The sequence below is a fragment of the Gracilinanus agilis genome, chromosome 6, assembly GCF_016433145.1.
Source record: "Gracilinanus agilis isolate LMUSP501 chromosome 6, AgileGrace, whole genome shotgun sequence".
Classification (NCBI taxonomy): domain Eukaryota; kingdom Metazoa; phylum Chordata; class Mammalia; order Didelphimorphia; family Didelphidae; genus Gracilinanus; species Gracilinanus agilis.
The window spans coordinates 173,553,414-173,576,270 of record NC_058135.1 but is presented as its reverse complement, the minus strand read 5'-3'; the positions used below and the strand labels follow the sequence as shown (position 1 = coordinate 173,576,270).

Here is a 22,857-nt window from a genome sequence, read left to right as displayed (position 1 = left end):
AAACCCTTACCTTCCGTCATGGAGTCAATACTGTGTATTGGCTCCAAGGCAGAAGAGTGGTAAGGGTAGGCAATGGGGGTCAAGTGACTTGCCCAGGGTCACACAGCTGGGAAGTGTCTGAGGTCAGATTTGAACCTAGGACCTCCTGTCTCTAGGCCTGTCAGAATAGAACTTTTTAAAGGACATTATTATAACATAAAACTTGGCTGTAATTTCTTTTGCCAGGTCATCTTGGGATCTCTCATATTTGTGTTTTCCCCTATCCTCAGAGTCATCTTTATTCAGGAAGTTTTCCTTCTCACTCTCATTTTAATGTTTGCCAAAGTCTCTTCAGTGGATCTTCAACTAGTTCTGAAGATTTACTTCCTCTATGGAGTCTCTGCCAGCTAATGAGAGGTGATGGCTTCTTATAAAGAATAGATCAAAAAGACCCTTTGCCTGAAGCCCAGTTCATAATATTAATTATTATAATATTAATGGTAATGTACTAAGCATTTACATAATACTTTAAGGATTTCAAAACACTTTACATATATCACCTCATTTGATCCTCACAACCACCTTGTGAAGTAGGTCTATTTATTCCCTTTTTAGAGATAAGGAGATTCGAGGTAGACAGAGGTTAAATGACTTGCCCAGGGTCATATAACTAGTAAGTATTTGAGACCAGATTTAAACTCAGGAAAATGAATCATCCTGACTTCAGGCCTAGTATGCACTATCTAGTTGCCTTGACAGGACATTGGTTACCCCCAAATAAAAAGACTTTATTCTTAGACCCATCAAAACATTTGGCTTCTTGATCTCCCTGTGATGCTGCTCTGAGGCCATGGCCTGAGAACTTCTTTGATTTGCTTCGGGCTTGATTCTGCCCGTTGACCAAGCTTCAGCTTTTGTTGTCTGCAGCACACCTCATTGTGGCTTCTTCCTGTTCAAATGATTCTTTTCCTTATGATGTGTCTTCATTGTGATACTCCATGGACTCCAAGATGAAATCCCCTATTCAATCAGACCCACTTGTCCCTACCTCATGGTACTTTCCTTTTAGTTGAATCTTATCTAAGCATACAGCTCTATAGCATGCAGAATGTACTTAGTCCTGTACTTTCACATAATAAACATACTTTATTTGTGTGTTCAAATGATCTGGAAATCATATTTTTAAAAAATAGTTCTTGGGGGCTAGGATTCTTATTTTTACCCTGTATTGCATGTTAGCACATTTGGTTTGTTTTACATATTTTGGTGATAGTTTTACCAATACCATTACAATTTGAGTTTTCTTTTCTGTCCTAGAAATGGTCTGAACTTTTTCGTCAAATTACTTGCTTGGATTTACACAGGTTCCGCAAGTATGTTCTCAGAAGCTGTGCATTCACTATCTGATACATGCAACCAGGTGAGAGATTTCAGACTTTTACTAATTTTTCTAGTCCATCAGACTTTTCTAGGTTTTATGTTGAATGCTGATAAATTTGCAGATTGAGTGAAAAGTATATTAACCTTCACCCAGTGATAGAAGGGAAGCGCTAAGTGGATAGTGCTACTAAGGTTGCTTTTATAGTTCTGCCATGGTATATAGCATTCAATACTACCTTTTAGAGACTTCCCAGAAGTGCTCTCCAGCTGTAGGAAAAGGGCCACTCTATGCTGTAATGATTTCCCTGCCTGTTAAAACTTTAAAACAGAATCTGAGAAATTTAGACAATTTAAATTAAAGTGAATGAATTCACACTTAAAAAAAAAACATTGACTTTGTGATTGTGATAATCACTACTTCTAGTTTCTTAATAATGTGTATATATAGAGAAGAATGATTCTAGAAAATTATGTTAACATTTACCCTTCTAACTTGAATTCCTTTAAACTTAAGTGTCTTACACCCCAAAACTAAACTATATCATTTTTATTGTTAGGTGTTAAATATAACTTTTCTTCACAGTTGTACAATTTCAAATGATCAGATAACTTAAATTTTTTTATTCATATTTTTATTAAGCACTTAGACATTTGACATCTTAAGAAAACTGTGTAAGGAAGGTAGTGTAAATATCAGCAACATTTTAACTTCGTAGTTTTTAAGATTATGCTTTTCAAAAGAAATAATAGAATCTTAGTTCAAAATTAAATCTCACAACTGGCCAGTTAGTTCATTATCAAATACACATTGATAAAAAGGAAAAAAGTAAGGTTCTTGTTACTGGATAAGTATTGCATATTTCCTGGAATTTCTTACTTTTTTTTTTTCATTTGACATATAACAATTATATACTCTGTGATGGACTCTGAAGGAGATACAAAAAACCTCCATGTTTTGGGTCTCTAGTTGGAAAGACAAGATAAAAGTTAAAAAAAATGCAAGATAAAAATATAAGAACTGCTTCATTAAACTAGCATATAACTAAATGGTAGATGAATGGTATGTGGCTTAGAATGGCCAGAGGAAGTTTTTTGGAGAGAAATAGGGACTTAGCCAAATATTAAGGAATATAATATTAAATTTTTAATCCACCTTTGTTAGTTTCTGGACTCATTTAAAATTGTGTCTTCAAGAAAATTCATGAAACATGAAAACATGTGAAATCTGTGTCTGTGTAAGCTTTTAGTTTTACTGACTATAATTTACTCTTTAAAGTTTCTGTTAATTTGTACAATTTGGCATTACTTCATGTTAACTTAAAAACTCTGTATTAATAATAATAACATAATAATAATATATATTCATTAGTTCTTTATTGAGTCCCTGGACACTCACTTTAGTAGATAAGAATTGGAAATCTAAAAAAAAAAAATAGAAAGTATATCACTATCTGCTCTGGAGGAGTACCTGGTCTGACTGGAAGCAGTTCTACAACTTATAACCTGAAGCAATTGTAGAATAATTCAAAGTTACATGTGATCATTTGTACAATGATGTATCAGCCAGTACACTTGTAGGGTGAAGGAATTTGTAAAGGTTAAAGAGTGAGCAACTCAAATTAAGGAAAGTTGATCAGGAGGAAACATTTTTTTTTTTGGAAAATAGAAGACTTTCCAAAAAATGAAAGTTACAATTCAGTAACTCTTTAGGTTAACTTACAAATTTAACAATACCACTTAAAATGCCAATCATATTTTATATAATTAAACAGAATTTTTGTAGTTTCGTTGGAAGAAATCTTGGTAGACTGAAATACCAAAGAATTGTTTGGTGAGTAGAAACAAGAAAAGGTATAAAGGACTTGCCCATCCAGACAATTTTTGTAAAATGATAATCATCAGTAATGTCTACTTCTGTACTGATTTAAAAAAAAAATTAGGAAAATAGATCAGGGGGTATCCACTGAGCTCGGTAGCTCAGTGGATAAGGTCCAGAGACAGGAGGTCCTAGATTCAAATCTGGCCTCAGACACTTCCCAGCTGTGTGACCCTGGGCAAGTCACTTGACCCCCATTGCCCACCCTTACCATTCTTCCACCTAGGAGCCAATAGACAGAAGTTAATGGTTTAAAAAAAAAAGAAAAGAAGAGAGAATAGATCAGTAAAACAGTTTAAATCAGAAATAAATGTAAATAATGTACATAGATGTGATGTATATATATGTGTACACACACACACATATATAAAAATGTTGCATTTTTATATTTAATGGATTCTATTGGGAGAAATGGATAGCAATGTGAAGAGAAATAAATTTAAATACATATTTCATAGTACCCAGCATAGTAAACTCCAAGATTAGTGAATTAAGTTCTTGAAACATGGAATCTTTATATTTTTTTCCCAAATATGGAGGTGATGTAAATTCTTAACTATTGAATTAATAGAAGAAAAAATAATTAGGTACAAAGTTGATGGGCTTGTAATATAAAAATCAGAAAAAAGGATTTTTATATAGTTAGAAGCAATAAAACTAAAATAGAAATAAAGTTAATAAAATGGAATGAAAAATACATGATAGGCAAAAAAAAAAATACATGATAGGCAAAAGCTTGATTTTAAATGTTTGCAGGGAACTAGTTACAAAGTCCAGTTCCCTTTCTAATGGAAAAGTGATCAGAAATTTTAAACAGAAACTAGAAAAAGACAACTAGCGGATAAGTACTTAAAGAATGATGGACCTCATTACTAATTAAAGAAATATAGACAAAAAAAAATACAAGATATTCTTTAATGCCCATTAACAAAGATAAATGATGTTAAAAACTAATTGTTGGTGGCAGTTCAAATAGGTTCTACCTTTTTGTAGTATACAACAATAGCCAAACATCAAGTAATCTCACTCTTGGAAATATTTGGAAGGAATAATGAAAGGGGGAAAAAGATATATTTGTGGGAAAATATTTATAAAGAACTCTGTCTAATATACCAAAGATTGTCTATCATGTCACCTTTCTTTTTTTTAATTTTAATTTTATTTTGAATATTTTCCTGTAGTTACATTTTTCATGTTCTTTCCCTCTCCCCCAAACCCCCCTACCCCCCTGTAGCTGACGCACAATTCCACTGGGTTTTATCATGTCACCTTTCTTAAGAGTTCAGCCAAAAGAACCCGAGAACAGATAGAAAGAAAAGGCCTTTGAGCCACTAAAACTAAAAATGACAAAAGTCAATGGAATAAAATTCCTTCTTTCATAAGATAATCTCTTATAAACCTGTTTTACTCTTACTTGATACTCATTTCGAACAGTCATGGTTTTCTGGTTTCAAAGCCCATGGTGGATTAAAAAGGAGAAGGCATATGTTATAAAAAAGAGGAGATGGAGAAACTATAGAAAACAGAAAAAAGGATATATGTAGTAATTTATGTCAACTTGTCTTGTATTCTCAGGACATTCAGGACATAGAAAGTGCACTTACTTATCTTCTTAATGATCCCCTGAATCTGAGTTGTCAAACATGGGATTGCTGCCACTGCTCAAAATAGACTAAAATGTAATTTGGAGATTACAAAGTCAATTAAAAAAACAATAAAACATAGATAATGTTCATATATAGTTTTCACAGTCACAGTATGGCCTATGGAGATCCTTATGTACAGGTTAGTGGCCCCTGTTTCTATTTGAATTTGACATCACTGCCCTATATCATCAAGAATCAGTCATTCAACAAACATTTGTTAGGCCTTGTACTTTGTGCTGAGGCACTCGGGACTCAAAGACAAAAATTAAACTATGGATAGAATATTTCCAAGAATCCAAAGAAATGCATGTGCTATTAAAAATGCATCTAATATAATTAAAAATTTAAAAGTTTGAGCATTTAGAAGGAGAAACTTAAGTTTCCAAAAAATTTACTTAAAAGTGTCTCTCTGAAAAGTTTCAATAGAAGCTTATTTAAGGACACTAGTTATTGCTGTTTCTTTTATTGCTTTTTAATATGTCCCACGTATGCAATACAAATGATGCAAAAAATTGTTTTGAAACAATGCAGACTCGTGGTAACATTTTTATTCTTTGTAGATTTTATTAGCAATTGGCATCTCTCAGTCTGGACGGAGACCAGACTCTACTCATCCGTAAGTACATTGTATTTATTTTTCTTTTCCTTTTTTGAGGTAATTATTCATTTGAGATGAGTGACTATGTTTCAGATAATTTCTGCGGTTCATATGCCATCATTATACTAGTACCTTGGATAATTTTTCAACTCTTATTTTCTAAAATAATGCTATGACTTTAGGTTGATTATTTTTTGTTGTATTGGATTAATAAGGGCAAGGACTATTTTTGAAATTGGAATTAGAACTTTTTTATTGTCTTTTGTTATAAAATATAAAGACCTTGCCATTTTAATATTGGAGAATCAGTAAACCCATGTTTTATACCAATTTTCAATTTCATACAAACCCCCAAAATACACATTTTGGTTTTGGATTAATAGTCTGTCTGAGCTAATAAAACTCTCAGCATCATAAAATGCTGCTGTTAAACTTCCCTCACACCATTTATTTTGCTTTTGTGAAATGAAAAGAACCATTGTATGGATTTAAAATTTCTCTTTTTCCAAAGCCCTTCACCATATGTCTTGGTTTTGTTACCATATCATTAATTATTTGATATGATAGTTATATTTTAATTCCACTTGGATGGTAATATAGAAGTTTTGAATTCTGTGGGTGCATAATTATGTATTGGTCCTCCTAAGACAGAAGAGTAGGAAGGGCTAGGCAATTGGGATTAAGTGACTTGCCCAGGGTCACACATCCAGGAAATGTCTGAGGCCAAATTTGAACCTAGGACCTCCTGTCTTTAGGCCTGCCTTTGGCTTTTTTTTTTTAACTGAGCCACTTAGCTGCTCCTGGATGCATAATTTTTTAACAAAAACCTACATTTAGGTTTTGAGAGCAGCATTTGGAAAAAAGACGTTATAGTCTAGACGCCTTTTGTACTAATAGGCAGAGTACTTCTCTTTTCCTAGGTTTTTGCTGGTTTATGACTAATATTTTCAAATCTCCATCCAAATTAATACTTGAGATGTCGTGATACTGCTTCCCTATATGTGTTATGTATCATATTGTGGATGGAGAAGGAGAAAGTTCTAATTAAGGCAGTTAAATAATTGATAGGTTGATTTTATAATACCTTATCTGGCATTTAGCACAGAGAAGTTTTTTCCACGGGGTTGGGGCCTAGGAAGATATCAGCAAGTATTTGAAGAACTGTTGTATAGAGATTCAACTTAGTTTACTTAGCTTTAGAAGGCAGTACCAAGAACAGTGGATGGAAGGAGCAGAATTAGATTTTGATGTAGTGAACAATTACTTCATCATTACAACCTCCCCTTACTAGAAATTGTTAAGCAAAGTCTTTATGACTTTTTGTAAGGATAATGTAGAAAGAATGTTTTTTTCTGGTGTGTTGGCTTAGTCCCTGGAGTTCTTTCTAGGTCTCAGCTTTTGTGAATCTAGAGATTTTTTATACATCTACATGAAACTGTTTTAAGGTGGGATAAAAGTTTCCTCTCAATAATAATTCAGAGAGCAGTTTTCATTTAAAGATCTTGTTTAGATTTTCATTTACCAGTCAAGATCTTTTTAAGACTTGGGTATTGGGAGTAAATTTTCCAGAAAAAAATACCTGTTGAATAATACATTTCATTTGTTGCTATAGTCTGGCATAGCTCTCCTCCCCTTCTTGAGCTATTACTTTATGCACACATTGTCCAAAGATGCTTTAAAAAAACTGGATTAAAGTATTAAGTATAAAAGGAATCAGAAGCTACATTGAAGTTTGTAAATAGTACTTACAATTTGTTGAACTGTTAAGAATCAACAAGTATAGAGGATTAAATTAAAGATAATATAAATCCTAAACTGGCTGCTCATAAAGACTAAAGAATTCAATTAGAAATTGTATCGCAAAGAAACTTAAATGCTATCTTGCTTATTAAATATCTGAATGCTTTTAAAAAAAGATTAAATTAATTTCATCAGCAGCTGTGGTACACAATATTAAAGTAGCATGATTAAATCAAAATAGGTTGTATGGAAAAGAAATTAGAAAAATATCTAAATTAAATAGTGTTCACTTTATTTTATGTGTTTTCAAGGAACTTCTAGTCACTTTTAGTTCCAGTGTTATTTTTCTGATTACTTGTGATTTTAGCACTTTAATGAGATATCAAACTCTGACAAATACACCAAAGGTTTTTTTGCTTCTTTTCCATTTTCATTGAGTTTTAAAAAAAATTTGTAAAAAGGAAGTTTTTTCTTCTGTAGCAATAGTTTTATTTGTTCTATTATTTTAGGTACGGTTTCTCAAATATGCGCTATATTTCCTCATTAATTAGTGGCGTTGGTATTTTTATGATGGGTGCAGGACTTTCTTGGTACCATGGAATCATGGGATTGATTCATCCTCAGCCTATGGAATCTCTTCTCTGGGTAATATGGTCTTTTTTGGTTTTACTCATATGAAATAAATTGTAAAAATACATTAGAACTCTCTTTTTTATACTATGGTTATTGAATAGGACTTAACATGCAGTTATATCAGAATTTTATGAATATAGTTATGTTTCAAAGTACATGTTCTGATGAGTGAGTAAAAAAAACCATTTATTAAATACTTACTGTATTCCAAATAATGTGCCCAATACTAGGAATACAGAGAAAGAAAATCATCCTGCTCTCAAGTAGGTCACATTTCATTTAGGCCAGAGGGACTAAAGGGTCAGCAGCAGAGTTGACAACAAAGTACAGGAGGCCATAGGATGCATATACTTGTCTGTACTTCATTAAAATGTAAGGTCTGTGAGAGTAGGGATTGTTTCATTCTTTGTTTTTGTTTCTCTAGTGCTTAACATAGTTTCTGGTCCATAAGAAGTATGTAATAAATGCTTTTTGCTTGATGCCCAAATCTCTATCTGTAACAGTGAGCTTGAAATAGTAGACTTATTCTCTTTTCATTTGTGGCCAGTTTCTTTTCAGAAAAGATAACATAATAATTTATACATGTTGTCTTGAATTTGAGAAATTTAAACTAATTTATAGCTATCTTGTTCTTTTGGTATTTTTTATTTGCATTATATTATTTAAGTGTGTTCTATTGCTTATGGAATCAAGGAGGTACAATGTCTAGTTCAAAATCAAGCATTGAGTAATTGGCTAATTGGTAAATAGAATGCAAGTTTAGAGCCCTTATAGAGACTATTGCCTTCTGGCAGATAAATTGATCTTTAGCATTTCCCTGACCTAATTAGATCTGACCTTGTTTCAAGTAATAATTACAATCCAGAAATACATCCCAAATGACTAACGTTTTTGTGAAGAGTAATATCTTGAAATCCCTTGGTGAAATTCCCTGTCCTCCCTCTGTTGGATAGATGAACTTAGGTTGTTGAGGTTTTACCTATAGATTAGAGAAAAATACTGTATAGTAGGTTCATTGAGTTTTATGGTGACATTCTTTCTATCCACTATCTCTATAGCACCATGTTTAAATTCCTTATTTCTCTATATATTCTCCCATTTTTCATTTTCTGATGCCATTAATCATGGTAAAATGAAAAGCAACACAGAAGAACCTTCCTATCTTCCTCTTCTTACTGAGCACTTGACTGGCTCTGGGATTATGAATGTCATCTAGAGGATGGGAGAAAAGGAGAATATAAAAACTTTATTATTATATTCCTGCTTTTTGGGTTGGCTTCTGGAACCAGCTAATGAGATTTATGAATTGGAAGACTAGAGAGCTTTCTTTTCTGTACCTCCAGTCTTCCCCATCTTTTTCTTAGGAACTCCTAAATTTTTAAACCTCTAAGCCTTTAAAATACTCAGAATGACCTTGGAATGAAGACTGGATACCATCTTGACTTACTCCTCCTCCTCCATCTCAAACCCTTACCTCATGTCCATGATTGATTTTTTAAAGGTAGGCAGGTATTTGAGGCACACAAGATCTTGGAGAGACCTGCAAGTTCTTTAAAGATCAGCTTTTCCAAACTCTTCATTTTACATATGAGAAAAGTGAGGCTGGGGATGATAGATGACAAGTACTAAATGGCACAGCTGGGATTTGAGCTTAGGTCCTCAGAATCGATATAACCCCCACTTTGCTTTTGATTATTTAAGTAGATATTTTCACATCTGCTTTACAAACTTTTAGGTATGTCTAGCTTTCTGAATAAGTTGAATTTGACAAGGCTAAAATTTGACGGTGAAGTCATTTTTTAAAAAAAATTTAAAATAAAAATCAAATGTTTAATCATCTTTTAAAGCTTATGCGTGAAGAACATTTCCCCTTATGTAGGAAGTGTATATTTAATGGTACCTACTTGGTTAGTTTTGTATAAAGACCCAAATAAATAATCTGTTGGAATTAAAATCTGTGTTCCATTTTTAGGCTTTACAAAACTGCTAAGTAGACTTATTATTGTTCACTGAAATATTCATGCTTTGCTTTAAAATTTTTTGTTTTGTAGGCTTACTGTATTTTAGCAGGATCATTGGTGTCTGAAGGAGGTATGCATTCTCATAAAGTACATATTTTATTCTTGTTAGTACTATGAATTTATTCTATTTTGGCAAGTTTTTTGCTCCTCAAAGACCTAAGAATAGTTTTTCCAAACTTAGCCTTTAGTTACTGTTTATTTAATGTCTTCTTTGTGTGATACTCCATAAATGGCCTACCCATGAATATAGAGCCCCTACAGGAAGTAAGAGATTTCATTACATAACAATAATATTAGCAATCACAACAATAATAACTAGCATTTATAGAGTGCCTAAGTCCCCATATCAATACACATTAAGTAATATAGTGGATGTTGAATATAAAGGACTGATTAGATTGACATGGTTAACACAGTTGTTAATTAGGGCGTAGTGTTGTAGTGTTATGATTTTAATTTTCCTTTGAAAGCTTCGGCTATGCAGTAGTGTCTAGTTCTTTGCCATGCAGAGTTCTATGTTCATTCAGTATGTGCTAGTCACAGTCTCCTGTTCCTTATTGGATCTTTATGTGAAGTTGATTTCACTGAATTGTAAACTACTTTGTTCATATTTGTAAAACACAAGAACAAGCACATTTTATATGAATGCTTTTCTTTTCAGCAACTCTCCTTGTTGCTGTAAATGAGCTTCGGCGGAGTGCTCAAGCTAAAGGATTGACGTTTTACAAATATGGTATGTTTCTTACAATCTAGATCAATTCTTTATCATTAGCTTAAAATCAGAGGTGTACATATTAATGCAGTCTAGTACCATTTGTAAGTAAATAGCTTCTTGTTTAAACCTTTTTTTTTTTAACCCCTTACCTTCTTTCTAAGAATCATATTGGTACCCAGGAAGAAGAGTGATAAGGGCTAGGCAATGGGGGTCAAGTGATTTGCCTAGGGTGACACAGCTAGGAAGTATCTGAGGCCAGATTTAACCCAGGACCTCCTGTCTCTGGGTCTGGCTCTCAATCCACTGAGTCACCCAGCTGCCTTCTTGTTTATACCTTTTGAGAGAGATGTAGTAAATTTCAACACAAATCTTTTGCTTTTTTCCATATTTTTAAATATTTATGCAAATTTTTGGCTTTTTTGTTTGTTTCGCTCTTTTGTATTGTTGTTGCCCTGCATAGTGACTTATATAGTAGGTTCTCAGGAATTAGTTTTGTGTAAATGGAATTAGCTCAAGCCTATTCATAGTTAAAACTCTAGCCATCAGAGATAATGTCATCCCCACCTCCCTTAGTGGGGAGGGGGATGAGTTACCCACACGTGACAATAAGTAACAAATCAAGAACAAGGGACTGCCCTTTGGGGAGTCCAAATCAGTGTAGAGGCTGCCATTTGTCCACTTGAATTAGAGGTGGACCCACAGGAAGCGAGGAGAGACACTATCTCTTCAAGTACATTGGTAACTTCCTGTGGAGGCAGTTCCCGCTTTGAACTTGGTGCTGAAGGATCTCTGCTGAGACCTCAGGCAGCTTCCACTCTGAATTGTCACGTGGGTAAGTTAGGCTGACTTCCTCGGGCTACCTTGGCGTTTCCAGACTCTACCTCAAACAGGTTTCTTGCCTCTCTGCTAAGGCTTTGTGGCTTGTAGCCTATTTTAATTAGCCTTTTAACCCTTTCTCTATTGCCCTACCTTCTACCTTCCTAATTGTAAATAAACTACCATAAAACCCATCCCGACTTGGGTCTGTTTTAATTATGGAATCAATCTGAATTATTGATTCCCGGTGACCACACCTTAAAATATATATCTATGTAATATCTAATTTTTCCCATTATTACATTGTAGAATTATAATTGTATATGTCAATATTTACATTTAAACTAAAAACATCTTATTGTCCAATATAGAGATTTCTTCATATTGATGTACATTTGCTGTGCCCATTTGTATCTTGATTTTAGAATGTGTATTTAGAATGCTATATCCAATTACGATTTCTAAAGGTTTCACTTTTCCCCTCTCATTTTGAAATGATTAAGTAATGGAAAGTCGAGATCCCAGTACAAATGTGGTATTTTTGGAAGATTCTGCAGCAGTCTTAGGAGTGATGCTAGCAGCTACTTGTATGGGACTAACTTCTTTAACAGGTAAGAAATTTCCTATTTAAAGGTGATTTGTATGAACTGTTTCATAATGTGTTTGAGTATATAAGACATTTTTAAGGACACAGAATGGTTTTATTATGGGCTATACAAATATCTGTTTATGGCAGGGATTTTTTAATATAGAGTGCATGAATTTATTCTTTCTTTATAAATCCTTACCTTCTGTCTTAGAACTATTACTAAGTATCAGTTCCAGGATAGAAGAGGGGTAATGGCTAGGTAGTTGGGGTTAAGTGACTTGCTCAGGGTCACACAGCTGGGAAATGTTGGAGGTCACATTTGAACCCAAGTCCTCTTGATTCTAGGCCTGGCACTTTCTCTACTGTACTACCTAGCTGTCCTGAGACTTCTTTTTTTTTTTTTTTTTTTTTTTTTTTAACCCTTGTACTTCGGTGTATTGTCTCAAAGGTGGAAGAGTGGTAAGGGTGGGCAATGGGGGTCAAGTGACTTGCCCAGGGTCACACAGCTGGGAAGTGGCTGAGGCCGGGTTTGAACCTAGGACCTCCCGTCTCTAGGCCTGACTCTCACTCCACTGAGCTACCCAGCTGCCCCCCCTAGACTTGTTTTTAAAGGAAAATATTGCCCTATTTTATTTTATAATCCTGAGACATTCTAATTTGTTATTAAAATGTTCTTTATGTTGTTTTAAACAAAATATTGTTAGTGATGGATATTAGCAAATAGTATAATCTTTTATTTCATTCTTTAAACGTATAAAAAATAAATATTTGTTTCATAATAGACAGCTAGGTGGTGCACTGGATAAAACACTGGACCTAGAGAGTCAGGAAGACCTGAATTTAAATCCAGATACTTATTAGTTGTGTGACCCTGGAGAAGTAACTTAATTTCTGTTTGCCTTGGTTTCTTTATCTGTAAAACAGGGATAATAAGGGGGAGCTGGGTAGCTCAGTGGATTGAGAATCATGCCTAGAGACTGGAGCTTCAAATTTGGCCTCAGACACTTCCCAGCTGTGTGACCCTGGGCAAGTCACTTAACCCCCATTGCCCACCCTTACCACTCTTCTGCCTTGAAACCAATACATAGTATTGATTCCAAGACGGAAGGTAAAGGTTTAAAAAAAATAGGGATAATAATGGCACCAATCTTGTAGGGTTTTTGTGATGATCAAATGAGATAATAAACTGTAAAATGCTTAGACTGGCATATAGTGATCTCTATTTAAATGTTAGCTATTATTAATGATGTATAAAATACCAGAAGAAAAGCACTGCAGTTAGTAAAATATGGGGGAAACTTAGTGATAAAAACTTGTCACCTAAAATATACCCCTTTGCTAGTAAAATCACAGGTTTGTTTTTTCAAATCCTTGGGAAATATGAAGAATTAATAAAGTAAGTACATGAATTTAATTCTAAAAATCCCATTTTGTGTGTCCAAAGATAATGAGTAAGAACCTTTCTGCATTCAAATATGTCATCATATAAAAAAGTATAGCTATGTAACACAATTAAAAACATAAATTAAAATTAATTTTTTTATTTCTGTTTAAGTCTTGAAAACAAATATAAATGTTAATTCTCATTTTGGAGAGAGCTGTTGGTAAACATGTACCTTTGTTGTGGTACTGTAAATCAATCCCAACTGGTCGTATATAACAAGTTACAAACCCTCTATAATTGTTTCTCTGTAAATCAAAATAAAAGTAGTAATTCCTTTAATAATATTCCTATCTGTTGTTTTTAGAATTATAGCTTCTTAGAATTAGAAAGGAATTAATAGACTGCCTGGTCTGCCTTCATTTTATAAATGAGGAAATTAACCCTTAAATTGATTCTAGGTCTCTCAGGTAGGTTGGCATTTAAACAGGAAGCAATTGAACCAAGGCTTTAATCTAGGTGTTTTGACTTGCAGTCTAGTATCTAAACCAGTTATTCCTAAAGTAGGTGGCTTCAGCGATCCAGCGGGGCGCCCCAGTGATGGCCACAGGTGCACTTGGGGGCCGTGAATAACTGTAAGGGAGCAGTGATAGTATGTGACAGGGGGTGCTAAGTAATATTTTTTCTGGAAAGGGGGTGGTAGGCCAAAAAAGTTTGGGAACCACTGAAAACTAAAAACAGACAGAATGGCCAATTATATGGGAATGGAACTGTAGTAGGCCATTAAAAATGACAAGTATGTGTTCTTGAGCCTCCTCATTTTGGCTTCTTTGCTTCTCAGCCAAAATTCTATCTTCTATAAGAAGACTTTCCTATCCCTCCTGTGGGTGTCTTCCCTCTATTATCTCCCATTTATTGGGCATGTATGTGTGCGTGTGTAGGTATAGATTTAGTATTTCTATCTCTCTCTGTATCTGTTAATTTTGTTTGTGCATAATTCTTTCTATGTTTTGTTTTGTTTCTTAACCCTTACCTTCTGTCTTAGAATTAATATTTACTTTCTATCTTAGAATTAATACTTAATATTGGTTCCAAGGCAGAAGAGCAGTAAGGGCTAGGCTTGGGACTGAGTGCCTTGCTTAGGGTCACACAGCTAGTTAGTTGTTTATGTGTTTTCTCCCCATTAGACTGTGAGCTCCTTGAGAACAGGGACCTCACTTTTTGCTTTTCTTTGTATTGTTAGTAGTTAGCATGGTGTCTGGCATGTAGTAGACACCTAATAAAAACTTGATTGATGGACTGATTGTATTTTATGTTGATGCACAATAATAATTAGGTGGAATAATGGTAGGTAAAAAAGTAATACATAAAATACATTAGTATGTAAAAACAGAATCTACATTGTAATAGAATCATAGGAACTTAGAAATGGAAGGGACCTTCTAGAACTTAACAAAGATCGGAGAAGGGAAATTTGGAGCTGTTTTAGACTTCAGTGTCAATTGTGTGTCCTTCCACCCCCCTCCACCCCTCCAGGAATTTACTCAAGTTAAAATTTAAGATCATTCTAAATGTAGCTAATTAGATTATTATCACTTTCCTTTTTTTGAAACCTGATACATTAGGAACACATATGCAGACATTTTATTATGTTTCTATTAAGAAGTCCTTTCAGTTTTGTACACCTGTTATTGCCCAGAAATATTACTTTTGGGTTTCTAAACCTAGATACCTCTGCCTTCATTCACATAGCATAGTTAAATTGGATGTTTGAAGATAACACACAGAAATTCTTTTTTGTGGCATTTTATTTTTATTAGGAAGTCAGACAACTACTGTTTGTGCTGTTTTATTTTATTTAACTAAAATGTCAATTATCAAATGAAAATAATATTTTAAGTAAGAATATTGACTACCTCACAGTTAGGAAACACATTTTATTGCACTTATAGAAATTATTGATAATTTAAAACATGTCCCTTCATATAATGTATTTATTAAAGAATATTACATAGTAAAGAACTACTGAAAGAATGAATATATTAGGATTTTAATGGAAATAGACCCCAAATCATTTCATTTATTCCCTTAACATTTAGAGTAATTATAGTGTGATCGGCTTCTTTAGTTCTCTTAAAATATCTGTTTCTAAATGTGGCTGTATCTAAATTTTTCTGTGACAGTATATATCTTAAAACACTTTTAGGAGTACTACTGAAGCTGGTTCATCTAATTGACTTTAGCATCTTGAGGATTTGGTTTTTGAGCCAAATTATCATTTAGCCACAGTTTTAAAAAAGCTTATAATTTGTCTGTGATGAACAGAACTACTTTTAATAAAGATCTTTTCCACCTGACTTAACATAAATCTTTGCAGTCAAATATATAAGAATTTCTGTCTGCTCTAGTAGTATGATTATTTCACATGAATTACATTTTACAGATTAACATGTGAAGACAAAAATAAATACAGTAACATTTCCTGAAACTATTAATTAAAGGCATCATTAAAAGATTTTGCTAGCTCATTTTGGTGTGACTTATGTTAAGGTATAACCAGTACAAGATAGGGTATGTAACTGCCATAGGAGGGATGGAAAAGGGCTTTGGAAATTGAAAGGAGGAAATAATCACTTCTACATGGCAGGGATCATGAAAGACCTCAGGGAGGGTAATGTCCTCTTACCTTGAAGAATGAGTAAGATTTTCTGCTATGGGGTGGGGTGACCTGGGGTAGGGAATAACTGAACAAAGACACAGAGATGAGAAAACAGAAAAATAAACAGTAAATAGTGATTGTTGCAGGTGTGCTGGAGTGCAAGATAGGTATAGATTACTGGGAGCTAAAAACTGGAAAATTAGGTTCATCCAAACAGTAGAGACACTAGTTTGGATTAGAGAGGGAAAAAACTAGTCAGCTTAATTAGAAGTTAAAGAGAATATTGTTATTGCAGTAGGTTAGATAGAAGGTATTGAAGGGGATATCATTAGGAATGAGAAAGGAAAGGATGGAGGTGAGAGATATTTTAGAGCTAGAAGTAATAAGATTTAGTGACTGGGGAAGTAAAAAAAGAGGACTAGGTTTTGGTGGGGACAGTGGACAAATTGGACAAAAGATGACATTCAGTATTGTTTTTTGAGGGCCATCCAGACAAAGAAGTCCTCTAGGCAGTTGAAAGTGTTGTAGGCTTAGAGAGTTTTGAAAGCCATCCTCATGGATATCATAGTGAATCTGTGAGAGTGAATAAAGTAATGGAGGTAGAGGATATAGAGAAGAGAAGAGGTCAGGGACAGAGCCTTCTTGAATGCTTACTTTTGAGGTGGAAAAGGGAAAGCAGGAAAGGATAAAGAGGAAAAAAGATAGAAGAGAACCACTAGAATTTAGAAGATGGCAGAAATAAAGAGGCAGTTCCGCATTGTTAAATGCTGAGTTACAAAAAGAATGAAGACAAATGACCGTGTCATAGATTTGATGTTTAGGGAGGTCAATGATGACCCTTCAAAAAGTGGTTTCAGAGTGGTGGCAGCAGAAGACAGATTATAAGAACTTAAGATTGTAAGAACATGGTTTTACTTATTAGTTTATTTTTACTAAATTTTAGGACACTATGAAAAATCAAAGATTTTTAATTGGACAAAGTGGACTTTTCTTTCTCTTCTATCAAAAAAGGTTAAAAAGCCTCCAACAAAATACAACACCCATTCCTATTAAAAACACTGGATAGCCTCAGACACTTCCTAGCTGTGTGACCCTGGGCAAGTCACTTAATACCCATTGTCTAGCCCTTATTACTCTTCTGAAAATTAATGGTTGGGCAATAATTTTATGAAATTATGTGGTTGCAGTATTTATTATATCTTGAGTCAGAAATTTATTTACAAAATAGAGAGGAAACAATAAAGTAGAGAAATGTGAAGGGGCAAGAAAAGTTATCTATTCTATCTTAATCCAAGCAGAAATTAATTAGCTCTCAACCAGGAAGGCCAGTAGTGAGTTTTCTCCAGAAACTAGGAAAGGAGTCAGCCTTTCACTCCCCCCAGGAAGTAATCCATGCCCATGATCCAAGCTGCAGTCTCCAGCTAAGTTCCCTCAAAGACTCTCTCCAGTCAGGAGACTATCTCCATAAGACTAATTCAAGAGGCAGGATTCATGGTTTTTTATGGTGATTTCTTGTCCATGCCCCTCTTCACAGGGGCCAATCAGTTTCTAAATTGTCTGGCACTGCCCAGGGGCAGTGTTTGTGGGAACCAGTTCTCACCTTCTTGAGGGATGAATACTCATGAAAAGACTTCACAGATTCCTGGCTGATTGAGTTTCTGAGGGTGTAAACTCTGATCATAGGATTCACAAGTTTGGGACCGAATTAAAAGGGTGGAGCTCTCTAAGTAAGTGACTTGTGAGTTCTCTCAGCACCTTTCTAGCTTCTCACCTAGTACTAAGTAGGATGTTCAGTCTTTTGTTGATTCAATTCAAAAGTAGAAAAAGGAGAGTTAATCCTGCCTTCACATAAGTAGGGGTACTTCAGTTTTAACCCAAAATAGACAAAAGGAATAAAGGATTCCCTTTCACAAGTGTAAACTCAGAGAGAACAAAGAATTCCCTTTTACATGCCTTAGAACCAATATATAGTATTGATTATAAGATGGAAGGGTAAGGGTTAAAAAAAGAAAGAACACTAGAAAGCATAGGAATAAAAAAAAAAACCTTTCCTTAAAATAATAAGTAGTGGGGGCAGCTGGGTAGCTCAGTGGATTGAGTGCCACACCTAGAGATGGGAGGTCCTAGGTTCAAATATGGCCTCAGACACGTCCCAGCTGTGTGACCCTGGGCAAGTCACTTGACCCCCATTGCCTTAAAAAAAAAAAAAAAGTAGTATTTCTTTAAAACTATCAGCAAATATCATCTGCAATAGAGATGTTAGAAGCCTTCCCAATAAGAAGTAAGGATGCCCATTATCACCACTATTATTTAATATTGTACTAGAGATTCTAGCTTTATAAATAAGAGAGGAAAAAGAAATTGAAGGAATTAAAATAGGCAATAAGGAAACTAAACTATCACTCTTTGCAGATGATAGGATGGTTTACTTAGAGAATCCTAGAAAATCAACTAAAAAACTAGTTAAAATAATTAATAATTTTAGCAAAGTTGCAGGATACAAAATAAACTCACATAAATCATCAACATCTATATATATTTCCAACAAAACTCAACATCAAGAGTTAGAAAGAGAAACTCCATTTAAAAATCACTCTAGACAATATAAAATATTTGGGAATCTATTTGCCAAGATAAATGTAGGAATTATATAAAACGCAATTACAAAAACACTTTTCATACAAATAAAATTATATCTAAACAATAGGAAAATGTTAATTGCTCATGGGTAGGCAATAAATGACATTCTACCTAAATTAATTTTATTTATTCAGTGTTCAAACTACCAAAAAACTATTTTATAGAATTAGAAAAAATAATCACAAAATTCATCTGCAAGAACAAAAGGTCAAGAATATCAAGGGAACTAAAGAAAATAAAGGTGGCCTAACAATACTAGTTTTCAAACTGTACTTACTATAAAGCAGTAATCATCAAAACAATCAGATACTGGCTAAGACATAGAAGGGAGGATTGATGGAATAGACAAGGGGTAAATGACCTCAGCAATCTAGTGTTTGATAAACCTAAAGATCCTAGTTTTTGGAATAAGAACTACTGCTGGGAAAATTGGAAACAGTATGGCAAAATTTTAGGTTTAGATCAATTTCTCACACCCTATACCAAGTGTGAAGATGGGATTATACAAGATAAGGTCAAAATGAGTATATGATTTAAATATAAAGAGTGATATTATAAGTACATTAGGGGAACATAGAATAGTTTACCTGTTAGTTCTATGGAGAAGGGAAGAATATATGAGATAGAAAACATTATAAGATATAAAATGAATAATTTTGATTAAATTAAATCATGTTTTTATATAAACAAACATAACCAATGTAACCAGGATTAGAAGGCAAGCAATAAACTGTGGAGAAAATTTTTAACAAACTTCTCTGACCAAGATCTCATTTCTCAAATATATAAAGAACTACATCAAATTGATAAGAGTTCAAGGCATTCCTCAATTGATAAAGGGTCAAAGAATATGAATGGACAGTTTTCAGATGAAGAAATCAAAGCTATAAATAACCATTTGAAAATATGTTCCATATCCCTCCTCAATAGAGAAATGCAAATTACAACAACTCTGAGGTACCACCCCACACCTATCAGATTAGCCAGTATGATAGTAAAGGAAAATGATAAATGTTGGAAGCAATGTGGCAAAATTGGGACACTAATGTTTTGCTGGTGGAGTTGTGAATTGATCTAACCATTCTAGGGGGCAATTTGAAATTATTGCCCAAAGGGCTGTAAAAGAATGCATACCTTTTGATCTAGCAATACCACTACTAAGTCTTTATCCCAAAGAGTTAGAAAAAAAATGGGAAAGGACCTGTTTGTATAAAAATATATAGAGCTGCACTTTTTGTGTTGGCAAGGAATTGTAAATTAAAGGGATGTCCCTTAATTGGGGAATGACTGAACAAATTGTGGTGTATGATAGTGATGGAATACTATTATTGTGCTATAAAGAATGATGAACAGGATGATTTCAGAAAGAACTCATAAGACCTAAGTTAACTGAGGCAGAGTTTAATAAGCAGAACCAGGAGAACATTATACACAGTAACTGCATTATTGTGGAATGATCAAATATGATAGTCTTTGCTATTAACAGCAACACAATGATCCGGGACAATTTTGAGGGACTTATGAAAAAGGATGCTATCATCCCTAGAGAAAGAACTGTTGGAATAGAAATGCAAATGAAAACATATGATTCATCACTTGTTTATTTGGGTATATGAATTGAGGTTTTTTGGTTTTATAAAGATTATTCACTTACAAAAATGAATAATATGGAAATATGTTTTGCATGATAATACATGTACACTCCAGATTGAATTGCTTGTCAGTTCCGGGAGTGGGGAGTGAAAACTCTCTCACCTGTATAGAATAAAGGTATCATCCTAGTCACACAAGATATGTTAAATTAGTTAAAACATAAATAAATTGGTGCTTGCTTTGGTTATCCAAAGATTCCCTATAAGTTCATTAATTGTAAAAACAGAGGAAGGAAAGTAGTTATTTCCCCAGACTTCTAGATTTTTCTCATGTTGATTTTATGAAACTGCAAAGGAAAAAAGAAAATAACATTTTCTGATAAATATTTAAAGAAATTTTCATCTTCTCAGCATTGTTAATATTTATGTTGTATGTTTCACCTGAAAGCATTTTTGATTCCCTCCCATGAAGAAAATAGGTGGTAACTTATAGCTCTTCTTTGCAAAATTCTTGGACTTATAGGAACCCCATTTACAATAAAATTGTAATACTTAATGAATTTCATAAAAACAGTTTACTTAGGGAATCATGAATGAACTGCATATCACCCAGTCTCCTACAGCAGCTGTACTATATTGAAAAGATTCAGGATTAGAAGACTTGGGTTCTGGCATTTACTAGGCAGACAACTTAGCCTCTTTGACCCTCACTTTCCTCATTTATAAAACAGGAGCTCCAATTGTCAACCATCCCATGGACATAAGGGAAAAGTGATAAATTATAGAATTTAAAGCACTCTATAAATGTAAGTTGTTTGGTCTTTTGTCCACTGAACCTCATTGATACGGGGGGAGATTTGACTGATAATGTAAAGTGATAAAAATGAAATTTATTAACTTAAAATACATTTTATTTAGGCAATCCACTCTATGACAGCCTGGGTTCTTTAGGTGTGGGAACCTTATTGGGAATAATATCAACGATTCTCATCTACACAAATACAAACGCACTTTTAGGGAGATCAATCCAACCAGAACAAGTGCAACGGCTAACTGAATTATTGGAAAGTGACCCATCAGTAAGGTAAGAATTTTTTAATAGGACCAGCAAATTTTATATTTTGAGCAAAGTAAAAAATGGGTAAAATGTTTTTTACTTATTTTGAAGCATTAATGATTAATTATTAAAGCATTTATATATTTGTAAACTCCAGTAGTATTTTTTCCCCAAATACATGTAAAAACAATTATCATTCTTTTTTTAACATTATGAGTTCCAAATTCCTTCCCTTCCCCACTTTTCTCCCCCCTTCATGAGATAGTAAGCACTATGATGTCGGTTATACACGTGTTAGCATACAAAACATATTTCCGTATTTGTTATATTGTAGAAGAAAACATATTAAAAAAACCCATGAAGAAAATAAAGTGAAAGGTGACATGATTTTATCTTCATTCAGACTCTTTATCAGTTCTTTCTCTGGCTTTGTTATAGTTCATTATCAGTTCTTTCTCTGGATTGCATTTTTCATAATCATTAATTACATTTTCAAGAGAGATTGTGGAAACTTAATACTTGGAACTTTTAATTTTTCTGAAATGATTTAGTCATAACCCTGTCTGAAATCATTGAAAGTACTAGATGATCTTGTTAAGTCCTTTAAGGATCCTCCTTTTTAACCTGGAGCTTTTAGGTGGTATGTTGATAGAAGCTAGGAAAGTAGCTGACTCTACTTAGTTATAGAATTTTGACATTTTAAACAGTTTAAATTTAAATTATGGTTCAAATATTTTAAAAAGCCAAACAGCCCCATAAAAGTCCTTTTTTCATACCTCATTGTGAAGGGCATGTCAGTGGAACATCAATTCTAGGAGATTCTATTTAGCTGGAAAGATTTCAGGTATTGTCCCAGAATAGGATGTTTTTGGTAGCAAAGTACTGAGAGGCTTATCATCTAGTGGTTAATCACTAAGTGATGTGTTTTTTTTTGTCATGGCAACCCATGAGATAATCAGGCAAAAAAAAAAAAGATCTTTAGTTTTGTGTGGCTTCCTATAAATCTATAGTGATATTGGCAGGGTAGTGTGAATGGTACCACAGATATATATATTAAATGCTTGTTGACTTTTAAGTAAGTTGACTTGTCCAGTTACCAGTTAGTTGATATACCACTGGAAGAACTGATCTGTATTAATATTTCCAAATGAAATCTGACAGTATAAAACAATTGCAGATAAATGAAAGATTGGCTTATGGGTTCTCTTGGCAGATTAGTTTTATCTCATGATCCTAAAGGCAATAAGTAACCTTATTTCATGGAACATTTGGTCCTCTTGTCTTGCATTGCATACATTGAGTATAAAAAAATCACTAATATGATGACAGCTTACTAAATAATTCATTGTTTGGAGGGGCTGTGAATTGGTCCAGCTGTTCATGAAAATAATTTGAAATTATGCAAAAAATGTTAACTAAATTGTTCATACTTTTTATACAATGATCCCCCTACTGATCATATACTATTAGAAAGTCAGTATCAAAAAGAAGTATACAAAATATAGCATCTGTAGCAGTGCTCTTTGTAGCAATAA

General features: G+C 33.7%; 1 protein-coding gene across 1 annotated transcript in view; it reads left to right on the top strand.

Moving 5' to 3' along the window:
• Window positions 1–22,857, top strand: part of SLC30A9 (solute carrier family 30 member 9) — a 76,643-nt gene that overhangs the window by 37,641 nt on the left and 16,145 nt on the right. The window contains exons 10-16 of the mRNA XM_044681741.1: window positions 1,297–1,399; window positions 5,442–5,497; window positions 7,729–7,864; window positions 9,904–9,943; window positions 10,535–10,606; window positions 11,908–12,015; window positions 21,184–21,349. Coding sequence (XP_044537676.1) covers window positions 1,297–1,399; window positions 5,442–5,497; window positions 7,729–7,864; window positions 9,904–9,943; window positions 10,535–10,606; window positions 11,908–12,015; window positions 21,184–21,349 — 681 coding nt within the window. The remainder of the gene's footprint in view (window positions 1–1,296; window positions 1,400–5,441; window positions 5,498–7,728; window positions 7,865–9,903; window positions 9,944–10,534; window positions 10,607–11,907; window positions 12,016–21,183; window positions 21,350–22,857) is intronic.